Below are 25,512 nucleotides of genomic sequence, written 5' to 3'. Positions count from 1 at the left end.
AAAAAACTTTAGTTTGATAAAGACAAAGAGCGTATTTTCATCAATCATAAAGCATATGCCTACTCACCAAACAGATGTTGTGGCTGTAATTCATCACCAAGCAGTGTTCACTGTGGAGTTGTGAATCCATTTAGAAAATTCGAAAGAATCGACAGAATAAACTAAATCCAACGTCCGTATTGGGAAAAGAAGACCGATTTAGGTTTGTAATCCTGAAAAAAGTTGTCTTTCAACTCACCAAATTGAGCCCCATTTCAAATGATTCTCTTTGAGAATAACTTTTCCAGATGTGAGATGCGCATCACTTTGAACTTGCAACGTTTTTCATTTGATGAAAATATTCTGTTTTATTTTATTCTTTTATATTACATAATGGGGTTTTTTACTATAAAATAGGTGTCACATGTGCCTCTCATTTATCAAATTCCTGTACCTTATATGGATTATTATCGTAACAAATACACCGATGTGGTCAAATTATATATAGCCAGTTGTATGAATGTTATATATGTTGATTGTTGTATGAATTAACAATGGAAATATAATTGTAAAAAATTTGAACAATTATTTTATTATTAGGCCTACTATCACAATTGTACAGATATTTTCCACATTCTATGCTTAACAAGCAGTTCCTTCATTCCACCTCTTGGCACATGTGTGTACGCCTGGGCATAAATTTATGCACACTCTCAAGCAAATGTACATTTTACGTAGTTTGTGCCTACGCATAATTTTTTTTAACCCTTATTMTACCAGGTAAGTTGACTGAGAACACATTCTCATTTACAGCAACGACCTGGGGAATAGTTACAGGGGGGAGGAGGGGGGATGAATGAGCCAATTGTAAGCTGGGGATGATTAGGTGACCATGATGGTATGAAGGCCAGATTGGGAATTTAGTGGGATCTTTAGTGACCACAGAGAGTCAGGACACCCATTTAACATCCCATCCAAAAGACCCAACACAGGGCAATGTCACCAATCAGTGCTCTCCAATATTTTTTTATACATGAGGAAAGGGTGCCTCCTACTGGCCCTCCAACAKKWCTTCCAGCAGCATCTGGTCCCCCCTCCAGGACTAACCCTGCTTAGCTTCAGAAGCAAGCCAGCAGTGGGGTTAAGGGTGGTATGCTGATGGCTGTTATTGATAAATGAGACCCCTGGATTGTACAATATTTGCACATTTATCTTTTTAAAATGCTTCAAGCTCTGTCAAGTTGGTTGTTGATCATTGCTAGACAGTCATTTTCAAGTTTTGCCATAGATTTTCAAACCGATTTCAGTCAAGACTGTAATTAGGCCACTCAGGAACATTCACTGTCATCTTGGTAATTAGCTTCAGTGTATATTTGGCCTTGTTTTTAGGTTATTGTCCTTGCTAAAAGGTGAATTTGTCTCCTAGTGCCTGTTGGAAATCAGACTGAACCAGATTTTATTTTAGGATTTTGCCTGTGCTTAGATCTATTCTGTTTCTTTTTATCAACAAAATAAACTCCCTTGCCGATGACAAGCATAACAAATAACACGCAGCCACCACCATGCTTGAAAATATGAAGAGTGGTACTCAGCGATGTGTTGTGTTGGATTTGCCCCAAACACAACGCTTTGCATCCTGGGAGAGAGAGGAGGGACACATGGCTGATGAAAGAGGAATCGCCCACCAAGAGTATAGGTCACCGTCAACCCAGAGTTAATTTCGGCAACAAAAATAGTGACAAAAATATTTGGCAAACACCTATTTTTCAGTGGCAATTGACTAAATAGACCCAGACTAAAACGAGGCAAAATTATCCCTGTAACTAAAATCTGACTATTAATTGGGATGGACAAGACTTTTTTGAGAGAATGAGAGCTTTTCAGTGAAAAGCACAATTAATATTAGCAGCACAGATGCACAGCGCAGTTCTGTTCAGCAGTGGGAAGGACACGCCACAGCCGGTACACACAGCCTAGCCTACATCAGCTGGTGAGCTGCAGAGGAGCAGCGATGAGTGTGGACAGACAGGCAGGCTCTTACACATATCACGCAGGCAACTCTCTTGCTACTCCGTAGCTAACTATTCCCCACCAGCCTTCTAGTTAGATACCCTTTGGCTGGTTAAGAAACACAAGCTTCTTTATTAAATTAAAAACAATAGCAGCATTAACTTTAATAGTAAAACAACAGTTTAGATGTTTTACTCTCCCTTGAGTAAAGAAAGGTTTTTGAATTTGTAGCCTCGTACATTCCCTATTGCATTCATAGCGAGGTTCTGTAGCCAACGCACTAGCCAAGTCTCCCTCTTTTCCTCAGAGAAAACGGCTTGTTTCTAGCCATTACAGTTCAAAAGATATGACCCATAATACTATCGTGCATTGCCGGGCCACATTTTACATTCATAAAGCACATACCAGGTGTTCTAAAAATAGGATACTTGCGGACCATACCGTTAAGCATTTGTTTAGGCTACACCTTCGTCAGTCATGTTACCTCATTAGCTAGCTATACRTAACAACCTGGGATGCGTTCAGCAGGACACAGTGTTTTGAAACGTTCAGAAAAGTGCTATGTAGAACAAACTTGCCTCTGACATGTTGAATAAGGAATAGCATTGGCTTTATTCATCTACTTTCTATCTGCAGCGTTCAAAAACTTTTTGCAACTGAACGTGGCCCGGGTAACATTACCAGTAGCCTATATGCAAACATTTGATGGCACAGAAAGAAAGGAAAATGGATAGKAAACAATTTAAAGACTAAATCCCTCTTGCCACTATCCAATGACTGGGTAAATAACTTCCTTTTGAGTTAATGTGGACCCAGTGACTCAGACTTGAGCACATGGACCAGGACTCGAGCACGGGGACTTGGATTTCAGCCATAGGGACGTGTGACTAGACTTGTGACCTGACCATTGGCGACTCAMACTTGGACTTGAGCTCAGGGGTCTTGGGACTTGATTAGGACTCAAGGTTTAGTGACTCGACTATATCACTGGGCGAAACCGTCATTAACTCCCATTCAGTTATTAGCAACCTGTTCTACTTTGGACATCAATGTGGCTGCGGCGTCTGTGGAACGTTGATAACAATGACAATGTGACGGAGGTGCAACCCATACTACACTGAGAAAAAATCTAAACGCAACATGTAAAGTGTTGGTCCCATGTTTCATGAGCTGAAATAGAAGATCCCAAAAATGTTCCATATGCACAGAATTCTTATTTCTCTCAAATTTTGTGCAGGTTCTGTTTACATCCCTGTTAGTGAGCATTTCTTATTTGCCAAGATAACCCTACACCTGACAGGTGTGGCACTTCAAGAAACTGAAAAAACAGCATGATAATTACACAGGTGCACCTTATGCTGGGGACAATAACAGGCCTCTCTAAAAMGTGCCATTTTGTCACACAACATAATGCCACAGATTTCTGACATTTTGAGGGAGCYTGCAATTGGCACCAGAGCTGTTMCCAGATAYTTGAATYTATATTTCACTACCATAAGCTACCAATGTCYTTTTAGAGAATTTGACAGTACGTCCAACKGGCCTCACAACCACAGACCACGTGTATGGCGTTGTGTGGGCGAGCGGTTTGCTGATGTCAACATTGTGAACAGAGTGCCCCATGGTGGCGGTGGGATTATAGTACGGGCAGGCAACGAACACAATTGCATTTTATCAGTGACAATTTGAATGCACTGAGATACTGTGACGGGATCCTGATGCCCATTGTCGTGCCATTCATCCACCGCAAGGATTTGTACACAATTCCTGCAAGCTGAAAATGTAATTATRCCGCCATTATCAAGATCTTTGCTAGGAGTCAGGACCAATTGACTGTCCTTAGTAACAGGTAACATTATTACTAACAAATTGAGTATTTCGATCCTGCATAAGCTATATAGCGATTTGACACAAACAGTTATAAAGCCTGGTTTAGGCTACTATTGTCAAGTGCTTGCTGTTAGTGAGTGAAATAGTGAGACAAGGCTCAAGACAACAATGATGAAAGCCTCTCACCTGGGAGTTGACTATGACTGACAGACAGTAGATAAGAGCCATAAAGGCAAGTCAAAGTCCTCATATCCACTGTTCAGTGTGAGATGACAGAACAACACAGTGAATCACTGTCATGTGCCTGGGGTTGTAAACAGGAATATTATAAAATTCCATAAACACCAGTGAGTTTCTAGTTTAAGTTATATGAAAGCATTATAACCAAAACTGTCACGTGAAATGAATGACACTGCAATAAAGGTAAAGAGTAGTGTGTCACATAGTGTTTTTCTCTAGTTTAAATTAGGTTACAGCAGGGCATTTCAATGTAAAATGCCGCATGAGCACTAACAWGTGAAGTTCATAGGAGCACATCAAATTTGATATAAAAATTAAAGCTAAGAGTTTTATATTTTTGAGAAATTAAGAGATATATYTATACATTTTTCAACAATTTTCCATCCWAAAAATGTGGAAAAAGCAAAGGCTATGATTTCTGGTCAAATAGATGGAAAAGGGGACTTAGAAAACATCCATCAGAAAAAGTACTAAAATTATATTTTCACACTATGAAGTCGTAATACCCTGAAATTGTGCGCATTATGATAATGTAGGAGCTGTTTGAAGAAAATGCCTGGAATTTCAGCCTGTTCAGGTGTGATTCAACTTCTGGCCCACATCATGACGTCACAATGTGATCTGACTATAATAGACCAATGGCTGTTCATCTGGGTAGGAGGGTGGGCTCTAGACAATCATATCAGCCAATCAGGGATGTGTATGTAAATATCTTCAAATTTGTTTCCTAACGCCCACACGATCAGATTGAGCATTTCAAGGGCCAAAGTAGGCTCAGGGAAATACATAATAAAAAATAAAAAATGTAGTTATTTTTATTAAATAAACACACCCAGTGATTTATTCGACATGTAGTGATGGTTTAAAAATAAAATTACAAACACTGCATGGGAGCTTAAAAAGGTATTGGGAATGCATCAAGACACAATAATGTTGAAGACCCCTGCCAACCAACTCAAATAGAGGTAGACCTACCAATTAGTTATAGTGTTTCTACTGACAACAATTTGATTTATGATTTATTATGTGATTAAAACTAGTGATGAGGGTAAAAATCAATACAGTTACATTACGCAATATAATTCTTAAGCAACTTAAGCAATAATTCTTAGATTTGGCCTTGTGTTTGAGGTTATTGTCCAGATGAAAGGCGAATCCATCTCCCAGTGTCTGGCAGAAAGCAGACCAAACCAGGTTTTCCTCAAGGATTTTGCTCCTTAGCTGTGTCGAAGCACAGATCTATGGATAAGGGTACCAAAAAATGTCTGCAGCATTATATGTGCCCAAGAACACAGTGGCCTCCATCATTKTTAAATGGAAGAAGTTTGGAACCACCAAGACTCTTCCTAGAGCTGGCCTCCAGGCCAAACTGAYCAATCGGGGGAGAAGGGCCTTGGTCAGGGAGGTGACCAAGAACCCGACGGTCACTCTGATAGAGCTTCAGAGTTCCTCTGTGGACATGGGAGAAACTTCCAGAAGGACAAGCATCTCTGCAGTACTCCACCAATCAGGCCTTTATTGTAGTGGCCAGATGGAAGCCACTCCTCAGTAAAAGGAACATTACAGCCCGCTTGGAGTTTGCCAAAAGTCACCTGAAGACTCTCAGACCATGAGAAACAAGATTCTCTGGTCTGATGAAACTCTTTGGCCTGAATGCCAAGCATCAAGTCTGGAGGAAACCTGGCACCATCCCTTTGGTGAAGCACGGTGGTGGCAGCATCATGCTGTAGGGATGTTTTTAAGTGGCAGGGACTGGGAGACTAGTCAGGATCGAGGGAAAGATGAATGGAGCAAAGTACAGAGAGATCCTTGATAAAAACCTGCTCCAGAGTGCTCAGGACCTCAGACTGGGGTGAAGTTTCACCTTACAACAGGACAACAACCCTAAGCACACAGTCAAGACAACGCAGGAGTGGCTTCGGGACAAGTCTCTGAATGTCCTTGAGTGGCACAGCCAGAGCCCGGACTTCTAACATCTCTGGAGAGACCTGAAAATAGCTGTGCAGCAATGCTCCCCATCCAACCTGACAGAGCTTGAGAGGATCTGCAGAGAAGAATGGGAGAAACTCCCCAAATACAGGTGTGCCAAGCTTGTAGCGTCATACTCAAGAGGCTGTAATCGCTGCCAAAGGTGCTTCAACAAAGTGCTGAGTAAAGTGTCTGAATACTTATGGAAATGTGATATTTCATTATTAATTATTATTCTTTATTTGCTAACATTTCTAAAAAACATTTTTTTGCTTTGTCATTATGAAAGAGATGAGAGAGATCCGATCTGACCCCACTGCTTGTCACCTGGTCTGGGTGTGAGAGTACAGGACTTGCCCTACTCCCTATGGACCTTGCTAAACCCTGGTTCTTAATGGGAACCCAACAGGTTAAGTTGTCTGTTAAAAAGTGGGATTAAAATTGATTATTTGTGATTTTTTGTCAACAATCTACACAATACTTTAATGTCAAAGTGGAAGAAAAATTCTAACATAAAAAAAAGATATATAAAAAAACACTATATCTTGATTACATAAGTAGTATAACCCTTGAGTCAATTAGGGCTGACCCCATTTAGTCTACTGGTGGATTGTTTGGTTAATAAGCTGTTGGTCAACTGATCATTTTTGTGTTTAGCAGTTGCATGTCTTGATTGACGCCTGTCTCAGTGGACTAATTCATTGCGGAGGCTGCGGGGATGCTACACAAGTATCACCAGTAGTACATTTACCGTTAATTCCCAGAATTTCTAATCTACAATGTTTGTTTGGTTACCATAATTTCTGCCACACCCTGATCAGTTTCACCTGTCCTCGTTATTGTCTCCACCCCCTCCAGGTGTCGCTTGTTTTCCCCAGTGTATTTATCCCTGTGTTTCTTGTCTCTCTGTGCCAGTTCGTCTTGTATGTTTCCAAGTCAACCAGCGGTGTTCCCGTTCTCCTGCTTTTTGCATTCTCCTTTATCGAGTCCTCCTGATTTTGCCTGTTGCCTGTTTCTGGACTTTGTGCCTGCCTGACCATTCTGCCTGCCTTGACCACGAGCCTGTCTGCCACTCTTTACCTCCTAGACTCTGATCTGGTTTTGACCTTTTGTCTGTCCACGACCATTCCCTTGCCTACCCCTTTGGATTAATAAACATTGTAAGACTCCAACCATCTGCCTCCTGTGTTTGCATTTGGGTCTCGCCTTGTGAATTGATCATTTCTGTTCATGCATTCAATATATTTTTTGGTTAAGTTTTGGTTTATTTCATTCCATTTATGAGTTGTCAATTTATTCCTTGTGTTTTGTTTGGAACGCTACTGTCAATGTTGAGTAATTACACATACAAGTAGGCCTAGGTTACCTGGCCTGCCCGCAAATGTAGGCTTATAAATATGCCGATTTGGTGATCTGATAGTATTTCTGACTGTCTTATCTCACCACCACTAATGAGCTGCGTAGCTTCTGAAAGTAATGTTTTCTTCACCTCAAACAACAAGTAAACAAAGTGTATTGTTACATCCATTGAGAATGACAATAGTTCCTCAATGTAGCCTATTTGAAAAATCTTTCCAGCTCGCTCCCATTCAGTAACCACTCGGAGTGAAAGAGGGGAAAAAAATATCATGCTCTGATGAGGTGGAAACGTCCTAAAATAGGCCTACCTGATTACTTCTTATCCCTTACACAAATAATCTACAGCTGTGTCCATGTCTGTCCGGAACTCACTTGGTCAGGAAACTCAATGTTGCAAGTTTGTTAGTGCAAGCTTTGGCCTAGACCAACAGTTGATAGTTGATATAATGTTTCAAGTTCATTGCTGACAGGCCATGCATAGCCAATGTGATTGTTTTTATATTCATATGTTCTACCTGCAGGCTGCAATCATTTTATTTGTTGGCTATTTTTACATAGTTGGCAATGGCAATAGAAGTCACATAGATTAGATTTGTATAATTTTCATTTTAATACATTTCTTATTATAAGATATGAAGACTTTATCATAAAAAACATGAAATAGTTCCACGAAAATGTGCATATGAAAATCATAACTGGCATGCAGATCAGTAGAAATGGTTGAGACACTCCAAATGGAAAAGGTTTATGAAACCTGGTGTAGCCTATTACCGGTTTCGTGACCTGACTATCATTAATGCGATGACTGTTATCTTATCAAATCAATTAACTATGTTTATTATTATGTGATTAAATTAATCATGTAACAATTAACTCATTAGCAATCTTGAGGCACCACGGGAAAGTGTGTTTCATGAGTTATCGTTTCCCGTTTTACTCAAGAATATCAGAATTTATCGTTATTGTATTAGTCATCCATGAATTATTATTACCTCATATCAGTCTCATTCTGAACGTCGTTGACTTCAAATCTGCACGAACACTAGTCTAAATGATGATTCGGCGATACACAAATTGGCTTAATTATTTAATGACTAACTAACTAATTAATCACACATAATTACATAAACACACACACAGGATAGATTATACATTGATTACTAACATATGAAAAGTCCCTAGCGGGCTAACCCGATACGACGCCTTGGTACACAATGAAAAGGGAGGTGCATGTAAGAAAGGGAGAGACAGAGAGAGTAAATTTATTGTACATACAGTTGAAGTCCAGTATCCAGTATATCCAGTACAGTATTCAGACCACTTGACTTTTTCCACATTCTACTACGTTACATTTGCCTTATTCTTAAATGGATTAAAAAATATATTTACAAAAACTCTTCAATACACAAACACCCATAATGAAAGAGCAAAGAGGTTGACATTTTTGCAAATGTATATATATATTAAAAAAAAGAATACTGAAATGTCATATTTAAATACAGTTGAAGTTGGAAGTTTACATACACCTTAGACAAATACATTTAAACTCAGTTTTTCACAATTCCTGATATTTAATCCTAGTAAAAATTCCCTGTCTTAGGTCAGTTAGGATCACCACTTTATTTTAAGAATGTGAAATGTCAGAATAATAGTAGAGAATTATTTATTTCAGCTTTTGTTTCTTTCATCAAATTCCCAGGTGGGTCAGAAGTTGAATACACTCAATTATATTTGTTAGCTTGCCTTTAAATTGCTTAACTTAGCGTCAAACGTTTCGGGTAGCCTACACCAGGCTTCCCCCAATAAGTTGGGTGAATTTTGGGCCCCATTCCTACCTGGTCAGAGCTGGTGGTAACTGAGTCATGGTTTGTAGAATCCTTGCTTGCACACGCTTTTTTCAAGTTCTGCCCAGCATCCATTTTCAAAAGGATTTGCAGGTCCAGAGACTTGTGATGGCCACCTCCAATTCTTGACTTTGTTGTCCCTTAAGCATTTTGCGCCACAACTTTGAAGTATGCTTGGGGTCATTGTCCATTTGCAAGACCCATTTGCAACCAAGCTTTAACTTCCTGACTGATGTCTTGAGATGTTGCTTCAATATATCCACATCATTTTCCTGCCTCATAATGCCATCTATTTTGTGAAGTGCACCTGTCCGTCCTGCAGCAAAGCACCCCCACAGCATGATCAAATCAAATCAAATGTTATTTGTCACATACACATGATTAGCAGATGTTAATGCAAGGCTTTATCGTTGGGTGATCAACTATGAATGCCTTGGAGATCGACTTGGTGACCACTGATTTAGACGAAACAATTATTATTTTTATTTATATTTTCACCACGTAGAGAAGGTGACTATGACAACAAATTACTCCAAAGAGAAGCCATGTGGATATATAAATTAAATTCTGTATCTCCACGCCGTTTCAACAAAGAATTCGATTTCACCTCCTTCCTATAGGCCAAATTTAGACTGCTATACAAAAACACTGTCCATATCAGATTTTGCATATCGTCATGACTTGGCCCCACATATTTATGAATGCCTTGCCTGATGTCCTTTGTGGTGGGCTATCTCATGAATTGATGTGATGTATTTCGGTGAGCGGACACCTGGAGCGTTTGATTTGTGCCCGCTCCAATACCCTATAATTCTGTATTGCTTTGTGACTAATTTGTATAAAGGTAGACCAGAAAAGCCACATTGCTGATTGGCAGATGAGTGGGAACCCTGATTAGAAGCACCTGCGGCTCATCCACTGTTCTTCACAAATGCTGTTTTTAATTAAAGAAAATTGTACCTACCCACTGAAGGATGTAAAGCCGAAACGTCTGTGTACGCTATCCCTGATGCAGTAAAAACAATTAAAACATTGAATAATGAACTAAGCTTTATGTAACATATTTTTGAGTGCGAACCCATTGCACCTCTTTGTTAGTCTGAATTCGCAGGTTTTACTCAACAGCAAAGATTCTGTGAGAGTGCGATGGTTCTCTTTTGATTAGGGTTAAGTTTAGGCATTATCTCCAAAATCTTAAAGTTAAGATTTGGGCTAGGCTTAAAACAAAAATCTCAAAAACAACTTTCTATCACTGGATTCAAACATGCAACCTTTGGCACCAGAGGCAGATGCTTACGTCCATCCCTGTCCACAACGCCCCAGCAAAACCACAACCAACTAGAAGGTAACAGCGTTCACTGTTGCCCCTAGTGGCCGGTTTCCACGTCATCTCAATGTCTTCCGACATGGCTGTGGGAAGTGGCAGGGAGAGAGACAAATTGCAAGTAGCTAAATGAGTAAACTCTAAAAACGGACATTACACGCGCCTTAGTTACGTATCACATTTAACAAACCAAACATTGAAATACCATTATAGAAGGTAGACTAAAAACCCAAACCGGTCCGTGCATCAATACCAGTATATAGTAAAATATGGTATACCGCTGGCCCTTGGCACACACAACAACAGTGTGTGTCTGTGTGTAAACCAGCATGACCAAAGTGATGACAGACAGAAGGATGCTGGTAGTCTTGTGTGTGGTAAAACATACCACATACCAGTGGGGCAGAAAAGTATTTAGTCAGCCACCAATTGTGCAAGTTCTCCCACTTAAAAAGATGAGAGAGGCCTGTAATTTTCATCATAGGTACTCTTCAACTATGACAGACAAAATGAGAAACAAAATCCAGAAAATCACATTTGTAATGAATTTATTTGCAAATTATGGTGGAAAATAAGTATTTGGTCAATGACAAAAGTTTATCTCAATACTTATTTATATACCCTTTTTTGGCAATGACAGAGGTCAAACTTTTCTGTTAAGTCTTCCAAGGTTTTCACACACTGTTGCTGGTATTTTGGCCCATTCCTCCATGCAGATCTCCTCTAGAGCAGTGATGTTTTGGGGCTGTTGCTGGGCAAAACGTACTTTCAACTCCTCCAAAGATTTCTATGGGGTTGAGATCTGGAGACTGGCTAGGTCACTCCAGGACCTTGAAATGCTCTTTACGAAGCCACTCCTTCGTTGCCCGGGCGGTGTGTTTGGGATCAATTGTCATGCTGAAAGACCCAGCCACGTTTCATCTTCACTGCCCTTGCTGATGGAAGGTGGTTTCACTCAAAATCTCACGATTCATGGCCCCATCATTCTTTCCTTTACACGAGCAGTGTCCCTGTCCCTTTGCAGAAAAACAACCCCAAAGCATGATGTTTCCACCCCATGCTTCACAGTAGGTATGGTGTTTTTGGATGCAACTCAGCATTCTTTGTCCCACGACGAGTTGAGTTTTACCAAAAAGTCTTATTTTGTTTCATTTGACCATATGACATTCTCCCAATCTTCTTTCTGGATCATCCAAATTGCCTCTCTAGCAAACTCAGACGGGCCTGGACTTGGCTTAAGCAGGGGGACACGTCTGGCCATGCAGGATTTGAGTCCCTGGTGGCGTAGTGTGTTACTGATGGTAGGCTTTGTTACTTTGGTCCCAGCTCTCTGCAGGTCATTCACTAGGTCCCCCCATGTGGTTCTGGGATTTTTGCTCACCGGTCTTTGTGATCGTTTTGACCCCACGGGTGAGATCTTGCGTGGAGCCCCAGATCGAGGGAGATTATCAGTGGTCTTGTATGTCTTCATTTCCTAATAATTGCTCCCACAGTTGATTTCTTCAAACCAAGCTGCTACCTATGCAATTCATCTTTCCCAGCCTGGTGCAGGTCTACAATTTTGTTTCTGGTGTCCTTTGACAGCTCTTTGGTCTTGGCCATAGTGGAGTTGGAGTGTGGACTGTTTAGGTTGTGGAACAGATGTCTTCTTATACTGATAACAAGTTCAAACAGGTGCCATTAATACAGGTAACGAGTGGAGGACAGAGGAGCCTCTTAAAGAAGAAGTTACAGGTCTGTGAGAGCCAGAAATCTTGCTTGTTTGTAGGTGACCAAATACTTATTTTCCACCATAATTTGCAAATAAATTCATAGAAAATCCTACAATGTGATTTTCTGGATTTTTTTTTCTCGTTTTGTCTGTCATAGTTGAAGTGTACCTATGGTGAAAATTACAGGCCTCTCTCATCTTTTTAAGTGGGAGACCTTGCACAATTGGTGGCTGACTAAATACTMTTTTGCCCCACTGTACATCTCAAACATATATACGTATACTACAGTACTTCCACTGACTGTGAATCTAGACTTTTGTCGTTGGCACCACATAGTGCTCCCCAGAGCCATGTGTGGTGCCGCCAAAACAAAAACAAAGTACCCAAACACATCCTGACGTGAATGGGACTGATAACAACAACAACAGGAAGGAAGGAAAGCAGTGAAATGTCAAATGTTAAAACGCAGAACAATGCAAATCACTGTTACTATCTCTCCCTCTCTTGTGTCTTTGCTCCCTCCCTATCTTCGCTCTCTCTTTCAGACAGATGTGCAGCAAACCATGGGCAATGGATCAAACTCATCTAAGTCCCAGAGAGCTTCCAGAAATAACCCAGTCAGTCGGCCCACCTGCGAGTACTGTGAGCACCAATGAGCACAATCTGTCTGCATTACACACACTTTGTTATGGGACCACAACAAAACMGCTCTCTCTTCCACTGACTAAATGAGACACAGTTAAATTGGTATGAAAATAAAAGAGCAAACTGTGAGATGGAAGACATTGTATATACATTTTGGTTAAGGCAAGCTGAAACATTTTAGACTTTTTAATCTTGGAGGAGTTGGGGTAGAGCATAACTTGGAGAATATGGGGGGTGGTTGTGTGTAGTGACTGTACTACACTAGTTTATCCAGCCGGTTTGAGTGGCCTAATCTCTGACCCTAGGTGATTTTAGCTCTATTGGCCAGGCCAGCAACTGACAAACAAAAGCTGGATGACTGTCACAGCGGCTTTATGTCAAGCAGTGATCCCGTGCTGCTGAAAACAAGATGACCAAAGTGTCACATTCCGCTGGCCTACTTTTTACACGGCTGACTGTCTGTCTCTTATACACATCTAGATGTGTATAAGAGACAGGTGTGTGTGTGTGTGTGTGTGTGTGTGTGTGTGTGTGTGTGAATATAAGAGAAAGAGAGAGAGAGAGAAGGGGGGATTGTTCAGGGCAAGGTCACCATCCCAACATTTCCCAGTCTTTCATTGAAGAATTGATCGACAAAAGTTGTGTGCACATACTTTCGAACAGATTGGAACACCTGAACACCTACCTTGTCGGACAGTTTTCAACCTGAGGGGACCCTTGCAACTCTTCATTAGAGTCCAGATGTCATAGAGGGGTAATCCAGACACCGAGTGACCCTCAACTTCCAGCAGTAACTCCCCCTCCGACATTTGTCCGTTTTTATAAACCAACACATCCTCTCTGACTTCCCCGATGTAGGGAAACTCTCCGTTCTCCGCGCCACCGCGCAGCTCTACATTCAATTCCCCGCGAGCGTCCCGAATCATCGCGCACTCGGTCATTTTGGTGATCCAGTGGTTTTTCTTCTGGATTACTTTTGACATGATGATAAGGACCAAACCCGTTAGTACCACAGGAGGACTCAAAAAASAGATGACACATAACTCACAGTCGCTTTCGAAACCCAGAAAACTTTTGGTTSTTTGAACTTGATTTCAGATTGGATKATTTTCGCTCTTATTTTAAACCAAGCCATAATGTTCCTCTGGCGCAGCTGTCCGGTCTACACATCCTGCATTAGGATCAAATACTCAGATGTAGTTGTTGTTGGCTTCTCATATTCTTTAATAGCCTAACATGCAGCTACCTGATCCCAGGAGTCGATCTAATCCAAACTCAGATTACCTGCTTTACTTTCACTAATGTCAAGATCCCGCATTTGTTTAATCTCCTGCCGCAGTAGGCTATTTTGACCCTTAATCCCATTTATTTATTCAAGAATACCCTCTCATAAATAGTTACTTTTGCCTGTCCTGTGAGTCGAAAAAGCTGTTCACACAGCCCGCTGCGCCTTAAGCAGGTAACATGACAGTTCATCCTATATTGTTCCTGCGATCGTGCTCTGGTGATAGTAAAGGGAATGCATGCGTCCTGCCTGTCTCCCAAGGGAGCGCACTGGATAAGGGAAATCCTCCTTACTACACCTATTAATACAGGGTCCTAATGCTCCACACTCTATTTATCCACACGCATGTCTGCCTTGTAAACAGGATTACAGCCATCCACAGTGGGTTTAAAGGACKAGTGCAGTCAAAAACGTGTTTTATATATACGCTGATTATACAAAACATTAAGAAACACCTCTATCCATGACATAGACTGACCCAGTGATTCCAGGTGAAAGCTATGATCCCTTATTGATGTCACTTGTTAGATCCACTTCAATCAGTGTAGATGAAGGGGGGAGACTTTGAGACAATTGAGACTTATGGTGTATGTGTTTCATTCAGAGGGTGAATGGGCAAGATTTAAGTGTCTTTGAACAAGGTATGGAAGTAGGTGCCAGGTGCAGGGGGTTGTGTCAAGAACTGCAACGCTTTCGTGGGTTTTCACACTCAACAGTTTCCTGTGTGTATCAAGAATGGTCCACCACCCAAAGTACATCCAGCCAACATAACACAAATGTGGGAAGCCTTGGAGTTAACATGGGAACGCTTTCGACATATTGTAGAGTCCATGCTCCGACGAATTGGATGCTGTTCTGAGGGCAACTCAATATTAGGAAGGTGATCCTAATGTTTGCTTTAATCAGTCTATATCCACATGAGGTTGGAATAGTACTTTGGAAATTATGATAATGCCCTTTTAATGTAAGAGTTTAAATTTCAGCTTGTTTTGGTGGGATAAAGTTTTGGCCTGCCTGGTGACTACACCAGGCGGTAAATTAGTTAATAGACCAATAAGAAAGAGTTCCAAACCACTGTGCCAATAACAGCTAGTTTAAGTTTTTCCCCTCCCCACTCCCATACAGTCATAGCAAAAGTCTTCCTTGAGAAATTGCTCTTTGCTAAGAATTTATTTTTCTTCATTTTTGACCATTTTAATTGAAAACAATCACAGTAAAGTACTTAAAGATGCACTCTCGAACATTTGTATAATTTCAGCAAGCCTAAACAGGTCCTTGTTTTTTGTTTTTTGTTTACAATGTCATCTATTTGTGTATTACGTTATCCATTTTGTGTGATAATGTTCATTTTGCAATTTGTATGATGTCATAGGATTATTGCAATTCGTGTCATATGTTATGAATCCAGTTTGGGCAATATGATACGAATTTATTGTGTGTAAGATCCTGGAGTGCATCTGCAATTGTTACCCAGACGCTATATGATATTGAGCGAAAAACATATGCATTGGACCTTTAATCCCTCTAAGGACCTTTACTCTTTATTCACAAATAATGTCACGGTACTGAAGAGACACGMCCATTACTGCACAGTGCCTCTATCTATACACAAGTCTAATGCACTGTGAAACTACAATGTAGGAGTTTTTCAAATGAATGCTTGCAAGATCATTCAATTTTAAAGCGGGCCTAGGCTACTCCTGCTGGGTCTCTTCATAAACCCTCCGGAGTTATAAACTCGTCTATTTTTACATCGGTTTGGTCCACTTTGAACTCCTCACAGGTTCAAAATAAGGATGAGGTAAAAGTTCTCTCATAGGGGACACCAGTCGTGAGAGTACGTGGTGCTGACACAGATCCTTTCCATGTCACATGGTAGGAACAGGCTGCCAAGTAGGATGCAGTACAAGAGTGTATTTGTATTGATTTATTATGGATCCCCATTAGCTGCTGCCAAGCAGCAGCTACTCTTCCTGGGGTCCAGCAAAATTACGGCAGTGTATACAATTTTAAAAACATTACAATACATTCACAGATTTCACAACACACTGTGTGCCCTCAGGCCCATACTCCACCACTACCACATATCTACAGTACTAAATCTCTGTGTGTGTGTGTGTGTGTGTGTGTGTGTGTGTGTGTGTGTGTGTGTGTGTGTGTGTGTGTGTGTGTGTGTGTGGTGTGTGTGTGTGTGTGTGTGTGTGTGTGTGTGTGTGGTGTGTGTCTGTGTCTGTGCCAATGTGTGTGTGCCAATGTGTCTGTGCAATGTGTGTGCAATGTGTTGTGCCAATGTTGTGTGCCAATGTGTGTGTGCGTGCATGTGTCTGTGCAATGTGTGTGTGCATTGTGTGCCAATGTGTGTGTGCCAATGTGTGTGTGCATGTGTCTGTGCAATGTGTGTGTGCAATGTGTTGTGCAATGTGTCTGTGCCAATGTGTCTGTGCAATGTTTGTGTTGCTTCACAGTTCCCGCTGTTCCATAAAGGTGTTTTTAATCTGTTTTTTAAATCAAATTGTACTGCTTGTACTCCTCTTCCAAACCGACTTTACGGAATTCAAAAGTACAATTCTTGTCTTTCATAATTTGGTCCGATACACTTGTTGTGTAGTGTCAGCATTTGTTGCTGGCATGTCATCCCTAAGTTTGCTTATCTTGCCAATGAAGAAGCCAATGAAAAAGTTTGCAATATCAGTGGGCTTTGTGATGAATGAGCCATCTGATTCAATGAATGTGTAATGAACATGAGGGGAGACAGAGAGCTGGTTTCAAGCGCAGGGCGCAGCAGGTGTTTATTGCAAAGGACCACAGGAGGTAGTAGGTAGATGGGTCCAGGGGACAGCAGAAGGTCATACACAGGGGGTCCAAAATTGCAACAGTACAGGCAGGGAAAAGGCTAGTAACGTAGTTGTTAGGCGTCGTTAGTGAGGCAGGCAAGAACTATCATACATGGGAGGAATAAATCACGGGGTAAACAGCGCGCTGAAAGACGTGTGTCACAAAACAAACAATACTCACAGTGATGGGGAGCAAAGTACTGAACTAAATAGTGTGTGATAATGACATACAGGTGTGTGAACAGGTGATTAGAATTCAGGTGATTGGGATCTGGAGAGTGAGCTGCGTTCAGGGGAGCTAGGTGTTTGAGAGTGTGAGCTGGAAAGTGGGCTGGAAAGTGAGCTACGTTCAGGGGATCTATGTGTTTTAGGGTGTGAGTTGGAAGCAGATGTTACAGAAAGAAGGAGCCGAGTTAGCTTTTTTCCCCAAAAGGTGCCCCAAAGCTTTTTACTATCATTCTTTATATAATTTATATTTTTTCATAGTGTAGTTTATTTTTATTTAGTTTAGTCACATGATTTCTTAATTTGCAGTACGTTTGCCAATGAGTTGGGCTGCCATACTTAATTGCCTCATTCCTCTCAACAATTTTCCAATTCCTCATCAATCCAAGGAGATTGAACAGTTTTTACAGTACTTTTCTTAATGGGTACGTGCTTATTAGTAACTGGAATAAGTAGTTACATAAATGTGTCAAGTGCAGCGTCTGGTTGCTCCTCATTACACACCACAGACCAGCAAATATTATTTACATCATCAACATATGAATCACTACAAAACTTATTGTATGACCTCTTATACACTATATTAGGCCCAGCCTTTGGAACTTTGGTTTTCCTAGATAAGGCTATTATATTGTGATCACTACATCCTATGGATTTGGATACTGCTTTAAAGCAAATATCTGCAGCGTTAGTAAAAATGTGATCAATACATGTTGATGATTTAATTCCTGTGCCGTTTGTAACTACCCTGGTAGGTTGACTGACAACCTGATCCAGGTTGCAGGCACTGGTTACAGTTTGAAGCTTTTTCCTGAGTGGGCAGCTTGATGATAGCCAGTCAATATTTAAATCACCCAGAAAATATACTTCTCTGTTGATATCACATATATTATCAAACATTTCACACATATCATCCAGATACTGACTGTTAGCACTTGGTGGTCTATAGCAGCTTCCCACAAGAATGGGCTTTAGGTGAGGCAGATGAACCTGTAGCCATATTACTTCAACAGTGTTTAACATTAGATCGTCTCTAAGCTTTACAGGAATGTGGTTCTGAATATAGACCGCGACAACGCCTCCGTTGGCATTTCTGTCTTTTCGGTAGATGTTATAACCATGTATTGCTACCACTGTATCATCAAAGGTATTATCTAAGTGAGTTTCAGAGATAGTCAGAATATGAATGTCATATGTTACAAGCAAGTTATTGACTTCATTGACCTTGTTTCTTAGGCTACATATGATAATATGGGCTATTTTTAGCACTTTTCTGGGTTGCTTGATTGTTTTTAATGCTTTACTGGGAAGCTTATCAGAGGTAGACTTACTCATGTTATTTACATTGGAGCTGATAGTGCAGGGTGAGCTGCATAAAGTGGTCTTCCTACTATTGCACACCGCCTCAGTGCTAACAGTGTAACTCTGGTTTATAGGCTCATGATTACTGCTTACAATAGCTGTAGGARAAACAGATGTATTRGGTGCKKTTKYGSGTACAWAAATMWAATMACTTACATTGTGRTTGCCAYTMCCRCTAAGATCATGTACATTTGATGCAGCATTATGATGACTCATTGTCACAATGGTAGGGATTAACTGAGCTGGTCTTGGATCATTTACCAGTCATTGTTTCAACGCAGCCTTGAAATGTGTGAACAGACTCCAGGAGCCAAGATGATTTGGATGGACTCCGTCATTCCTGTAGGATATCTTCTGTTTCCAGAAGATGTCAAAGTTATCAATAAAAGTGACTCCAGCAGAGCTACAGTAGTCTTTTAGCCAGACATGTAATGCCAGTAGTCTGCTGAATCTTTCACACCCGCGGCCCAATGATGGTACTGGACCTGAAATTAATGGCCGCTTTTTGGAGTCTTTTAATGCTAAAATCAGTTCTTTAAAATCGATTTTCAAATGTTCCGAGCTAGCCTCCTGATGCCATTTGTACCCACATGGACTACGACAGTGTCAGCTCCCGGCATCTGTTGTAGAGCAGTCGGAAGCAGCCTTGTTATGTCCTGTACTCGTGCTCCTGGGTAGCACAGGGTTTTTGCCATGGGGGCCGAGATGTTTCTCACCATAGAGCTGCCTATGATGACAGCTGGTGATGTTACATGGGCCGGTCTCTCAGCAAGCCTCACGGTCTGGTGAGGCAGGGAGCTCCAAGGAACTGAACCTGAGATATAAGCCACCGGAGAGGGAGATAGAGCTGAGGACGAAGACGCAGGTACCTCCGGATCCGATCTTGATTGGGAAGCCACCACGGACGAAGGCGCATGATCCTGGGAGGCAAAGCTGTTTCTGGTCTGTGTCAGTTCGGGGCTCAACATCTCCATGGAGACCCCCATTGCCAGAGGACGACTTCTTCGACTTCCACGGCGAGTGACGTACCTCCATGGCTGGTTGGTTGGTTGGGTCGAGATCAGCTCCATTCTCCAGGGAAGGGGAAGACCCATTTCGGGATGGAACCCTGCCTACTACCGGCCAGTTGGCTGTGGAGAGCCGACAGGGCGGCAAAACTTCCACCAGACCAGAGCGGCGTCCGGCTACTGGGGTGGAAGAAAAATAAAAAGTAGGTGGGCGTGGGTTCCCCAGTAGCTTATGTAGGTTTGCTACTTGCTTGCTAAGAGTAGCTACTTTGCTCCTGTAGTCCTCCGCAAGCAAGCAGTTGCTACATTGAAAGTCAACGCGGTCCACATTGTCCCGGAACATAGCAAAGTAAACGCAGCTCCTGCAACGTTGGAAACGTTTAACAGCGGCCTCCATTTGAGACAGCTGAGCCAGCTAGACAAGCTGGGCTTTCGTCTCTCCCCCTATACAGAATCTGGCAGGATCCCGGGACAGATAGCAGCGTTCACAGCAATTTATCCCAACAGAGCTGCAGGATTAAAAATAAAAGTATATAAAAACACTGTCAGCTTTTAAACTGAGGTCTTTAGTTCAGGTTTCAGTGTTCGACAGGTTTGAGTTTCGGCGTTCGACAGCGTTCAACAGCATTCAACAACAACAAACATATGTCACACTCTGATGTCACTGGGTTCACTTGGTGTGCAGAGCCTAAGATGCCCGGCCCTGAGAGGGTGGAGAGGAGGATCTGATGGCTCACTGTGCCGAAGCCAGCAGATAGATCTAAGAGGATGAGAACAGAGGATAGAGGTTTAGCTTTGGCAGTGCGGAGAGCCTCCGTGGCACAGAGAAGAGCAGTCTCGGTTGAGTGACCCGTCTGAGTGAATGAGAAGCGGATGTCGTTAGCATTCTTTCAAAGGTGGCTGACAATGATTAAGGTTGGGCAGAGAAGGTAGAAAAGTTTCCTAGGGATAGAGGCAGAAGCTTGAAATTTAGAGTGATAGAAAATGGCTTTAGCAGCGGATACAAAGGAAGAGAAGGTAGAGAGGAGGGAGTGGAAGGATTATAGGTCCTCCGGAAATTTAGTTTTTCTCGATTTTCGCTCAGCTGCCCGCAGCCCTGTTCTGTAAGCTCGCAATGAGTCACTCAGCCACAGAGCAGGAGGGGAGGGCCGAGCTGGCTGGGAGCAAAGAGGACACTGCGAGACATAGGATGCGGAAAGGGAGGAGAGTAGGGTTGAAGAGGCAGAATCAGGAGACAGGAGGGAGAAGGATTTAGCAGAAGGGAAAGATGATACACTATATATACAGAAGTATGCGGGCACCCCTTCAAATTAGTGGATTCGGCTATTTCAGCCACAACCATTGCTGACAGGTGTATAAAATCTAGCACACAGCCATGCAATACTGAAGAGCTCAGTGACTTTCAACGTGGCACCGTCATAGGATGCCACCTTTCCAACAAGTCAGTTCGTCAAATTTCTGCCCTGCTAGAGCTGCCCCGGTCAACTGTAAGTGCTGTTATTGTGAAGTGGAAATGCAATGGAATGGCTCAGCCGCGAAATGGTAGGCGACACAAGCTCACAGAAAAAATAGTTGTCCTTGGTTGCAACACCCACTACCGAGTTATTTGTATAAGTCCCGTGTGGCTCAGTTGGTAGAGCATGGCGCTTGCAACGCCAGGGTTGTGGGTTCATTCCCCACGGGGGGACCAGGATGAATATGTATGAACTTTCCAATTTGTAAGTCGCTCTGGATAAGAGCGTCTGCTAAATGACTTAAATGTAAATGAGTTCCAAACTGCCTCTGGAAGCAACATAAGGACAATAACTGTTCTTCGGGAGCTTCATGAAAAGGGTTTCCGTGGCCGAGCAGCTGCACACAAGCCTAAGATTGCCAATGTAATGGTGCTCGGAACACTGGAAATGTGTTCTCTGGAGTGATGAATCATGCTTCACCATCTGGTAGTATGATGGGCAAATCTGGGTTTGGCGGATTCCAGAAGAATGCTACCTGCCCAAATGCATAGTGCCTGTAAAGTTTGGTGGAGGAGGAATATTGGTCTGGGGCTGTTTTTCATGGTTTGGGCTAGGCCTCTTAGTTCCAGTGAAGGGAAATCTTAACGCTACAGAATACAATGACATTCTAGATGATCCTGTGCTTCCAACTTTGTGGCAACAGTTTGGGGAAGGCCCTTTCAGAAAGAAAGGTCCATACAGAAATGGTCTGTRGAGATCGGTGTGGAAGAACTTGACTGGCCTGCACATAGCCTTGACCTCAACCTTTGGGATGAATTGGAACCCCGACTGCGAGCCAGGCCTAATCGCCCAACATCAGTGCCCGACCTCAGTAATGTTCTTGTGGCTGAATGGAAGCAAGACCCCGCAGCAATGTTACAACATCTAGTGGAAAGCCTTCCCAGATGAGTGGAGGCTGTTATAGCAGCAAAGGAATGAGATGTTTGATGTGGAAGTGTCCACATACTTTTAGTTATGTAGTGTAGGATAGAAGAGGAGAGAGTAGTGGGAGAGAGAGCAGTGGGAGAGACAGCGCGAAGATTGGGGTTACAAAAGGGAGACAGAAAAAGAAACAAAGTAGTGATCAGAGACCTGGATGGGGGTTATTGTGATATTACTAGGTGAACAGCCTCTAGTAAAGATGAGGTCAAGTATATTGCCTGCCTCCTAAGTGGGAGGGGACAGAGAAAGGGTGAGGTGAAAAGAGGCAAGGAGGGGAAAGAGAGAGTTGGAAAGAAATGAATCGAAGGCAGACATCGGGATGTTGAAGTCGCAAAGTACGAAGAGCGGTGAGCCATCATCAGGAAATGAGCTGATCAAGGGGATTGAGGAACTCTCTAAGGACACCTGGTGGGTGATAGATGACAATAATGTTACGCRTTTTTGTTACATTTGGTWTAAAGTCACAGTATGTTAGCAAGGGAAAAACAGTATCTTGGCTCAAGGCACATGACTTACTGTACTGTAGCTGGGATCAGGTGGGATGCACACACTGCTCACCATGGGAAATGCTCCCTCTGACCTCATGACCTAATTTCTTACTGGTTTCCAAGGGATTCCCGGAAAAAGACACCTCAACTTGTCATTTCATAACGGGTAGGTATGTTCTTTGAAGTACAGATAACAGTCACTCATTCCAAAATACCACAGGCTGTGAGAGCTGTGGCCTGGATCGTATTGCATGGAGGGCATATTTCCATTCCTTTTCACATTCTCATATCCRGTGAGCATGCATGGTGACTTGACAAACTCACCTTCGCTTATATTACACATGCCTGAAATMATGTTCTGTTTAAGATCCTCAGTGTCACGACTTCCGCCGAATTTGGTCCCTCTCCTTGTTCGGGCGGCGTTCGGCGGTCGACGTCACCGGCTTTCTAGTCACCACCGATCCATGTTTCATTTTCGTTTTGTTTTGTCTTCATTGTATAAACCTGGTTTCCATTCCATAATCAATGTTCCTTATTTAACCCTCTGGCTTCCCCTTTTGTTTTGTGCGTGATTGTTTTTGTCAAGTGGTTCCGTGTACGTGATCTGGATTGTTTATGTTTATCCTCGTTGGATTATTGTTGATTTTTGAGTAAATATCGTGGCTTTACTCATACCTGGGTCCTGCGCCTGACTCCGCCTTATTCCATTCACCTAGAACACTGACACTCAGCTATCGTTTTAAGGGCTCTAACTTGGGTCTTGTGACCCCTTACCTTATTAGCACAGGAGAAAATGTGTTKTTTTGTTTTTAATTTTATGTGCATCCTATGTAGGGTAGGGAGTTGGTGGGGGTAGTGGGTTCCATTCCGGATTCTAAGATGTTTGTACTCTGTTATGTATTAACATCTCTATGTACAGGGGACGCAGATTCCCTTTACTTCCTATGGCAGCATCCCTATCGCTCTCCTTCTCAAGCAGTATGGACACTGCCAGTAACATGATACGTGACATTTTGACGGGGTCAGAGTCCACTAGCTAACCACTTCACGTCACCCATTTATGGGTCAGTGACGCCCTCTGACTGCTGGTATGTGACAGCTGGTGTGTGACCTGTTTCATACACACGCTGGTCGACAATGTCTCTTCGCCTGCTATTGCAGTCTCATTGTCTTAGCTAGAACTGTCTTGCCACACGACATCAATATTGAATATTGACTCAATGACATCTCAATGACATTTATCATCCATAATTCATTGTGTTAGTGGAATTTCACTAAGTAATCTATTGTTTTATTTACTTGCAACCAGAGTAAACAACAGGGACAACTTAATGGGGGAACAAATAAATAAACACATTATTGGTTTACCCACATTCTGTTTAATAATGACAAACACATTACTTTAAAGTGAACACTAAGGCCAGAGCATAATAAAGACCCTGGTGAAAAGAGCATTACAAAGCGTACAGTATTGTGTAAGCCGGTCCTATTTAGCTTTATGACTGACAGTAATTGAGTGTCATCCCTCTGGAATGCCGTGTGTCCACCAATCAATGCATAGTGATTAAATATTAAACAGGAAGTCAAACAGCATCRATCGATCTGTGGTGCCTCGGAGTATAGGAATGCGTGAAACCTGTCCCAGGTGACCGCAGAGACCACACAAGGTCGGATCAAGGTGTTTCATTAGATTAAATCGTCAATAAGGCCTGTATGTGTGTGACGTATATCTGTGTCCTTTGTCATCATTTTCAATCTATGGACACTTTGTTCTCATCTAGTACTCTTATCAGGAGTCAAATGTATCATTGTCAGTTTGCTAGGCTTGTATCCTCAGCTGTGTTTTTATTTTGTTTTACTGAATGTACTGTTCTCCTATAACCATGGCAATGAAATCAAAACAACTTCAAAGTCTACCATTGCAGAACTACTYTTGATTTCAGCACAATGCAGTCGCTGTTTATTAAAACCCTAAGTACTTTAGAATTACATTTGTCATTCCGTATTAGAGGGACATGTTATTGGTGTTGTGTGAAATAATAAGGAACGTAAGTCTTCTATACCTGAGGGAAATCAAATGGCCTTGGGGTTTAATTATCTCTTAAATAATGCACAAGGCACCCGCTGAATTGTCAGGAATTAGGTTCTTAACCCATTCTTAGTGAAACCTGTAAAACAGGCAGGTAGTTTCAGAATTCTGTGGTTGCATATTGGGACCACACTCTTTWWAAAAAAAGGGCTCCAAAAGGGTTATTTGGCTGTCCCCACAGGAGAACCCTTTTTGATTCCAGGTAGAACCTTTTTGGYTTCCATGCAGAACGCTCTGTAGATAGGGTTCTACTTCGAACCAAAAAGAGTTCTTCAAAGAGTTATCCCATGGGGACAGCCAATGAACCCTTTAAGGTTCTAGATAGCACCTTTTTGGATAAGAGTGCATAGTACGTAAAGGAATACACAAACTCCCTAATGTTGTTATTGATGCTCACTATTCAGATACTTTTTTTGAGAATTTCTAATGTGAGAAAAACCCTTTTCTGCAGTTTGACTGTTAAATCCTTATTGTCTGGACATTAGTGCCAGCTGATTATTGAGAGAGAGAGAGAGAGAGAGAGAGAGAGAGAGATTCAGTTCGCTGCAGCTAGCGACTGGAACGAGCTGCAAAAAACTCAAACTGGACAGTTTAATCTTCATCTCTTCATTCAAAGACTAAATCATGGACACTCTTACTGACACTTGTGGCTGCATCGCGTGATGTATTGTTGTCTCTACCCCTCTTGCCTTTTGTGCTGTTGTCTGTGCCCAATAATGTTTGTACCATGTTTTGTGCTGGTTGTACGTTTCTGCCCACTGATTAAATAGCGAGAGAGAAAGAGAAAGAACGTTTCCGTTAGAGACAGAAAGTGTGAACGGGAAAGGAGAAAGAGCAAGAGCACATGATGACAAAGCAACATGGGTTGTCATGTGG

At 42.0% G+C, this 25,512-nt stretch overlaps 1 protein-coding gene across 1 annotated transcript in view; it reads right to left on the bottom strand.

The window, feature by feature from the left end:
* Positions 1–14,421, bottom strand: part of LOC139028061 (membrane-associated guanylate kinase, WW and PDZ domain-containing protein 1-like) — a 75,839-nt gene extending 61,418 nt beyond the window's left edge. Inside the window, exon 1 of the mRNA XM_070444614.1 lies at positions 13,597–14,421. Within this exon, the coding sequence (XP_070300715.1) occupies positions 13,597–13,894 (298 nt within the window). The 5' untranslated portion in view covers positions 13,895–14,421. The remainder of the gene's footprint in view (positions 1–13,596) is intronic.
* Positions 14,422–25,512: the final 11,091 nt, after the last annotated feature.

Source organism: Salvelinus sp. IW2-2015, linkage group LG7 (genome assembly GCF_002910315.2).
Source record: "Salvelinus sp. IW2-2015 linkage group LG7, ASM291031v2, whole genome shotgun sequence".
Taxonomy (NCBI): Eukaryota; Metazoa; Chordata; class Actinopteri; order Salmoniformes; family Salmonidae; genus Salvelinus; species Salvelinus sp. IW2-2015.
The sequence above is the reverse complement of the archived record's forward strand: the minus strand, read 5'-3'. Positions and strand labels throughout refer to the sequence as shown.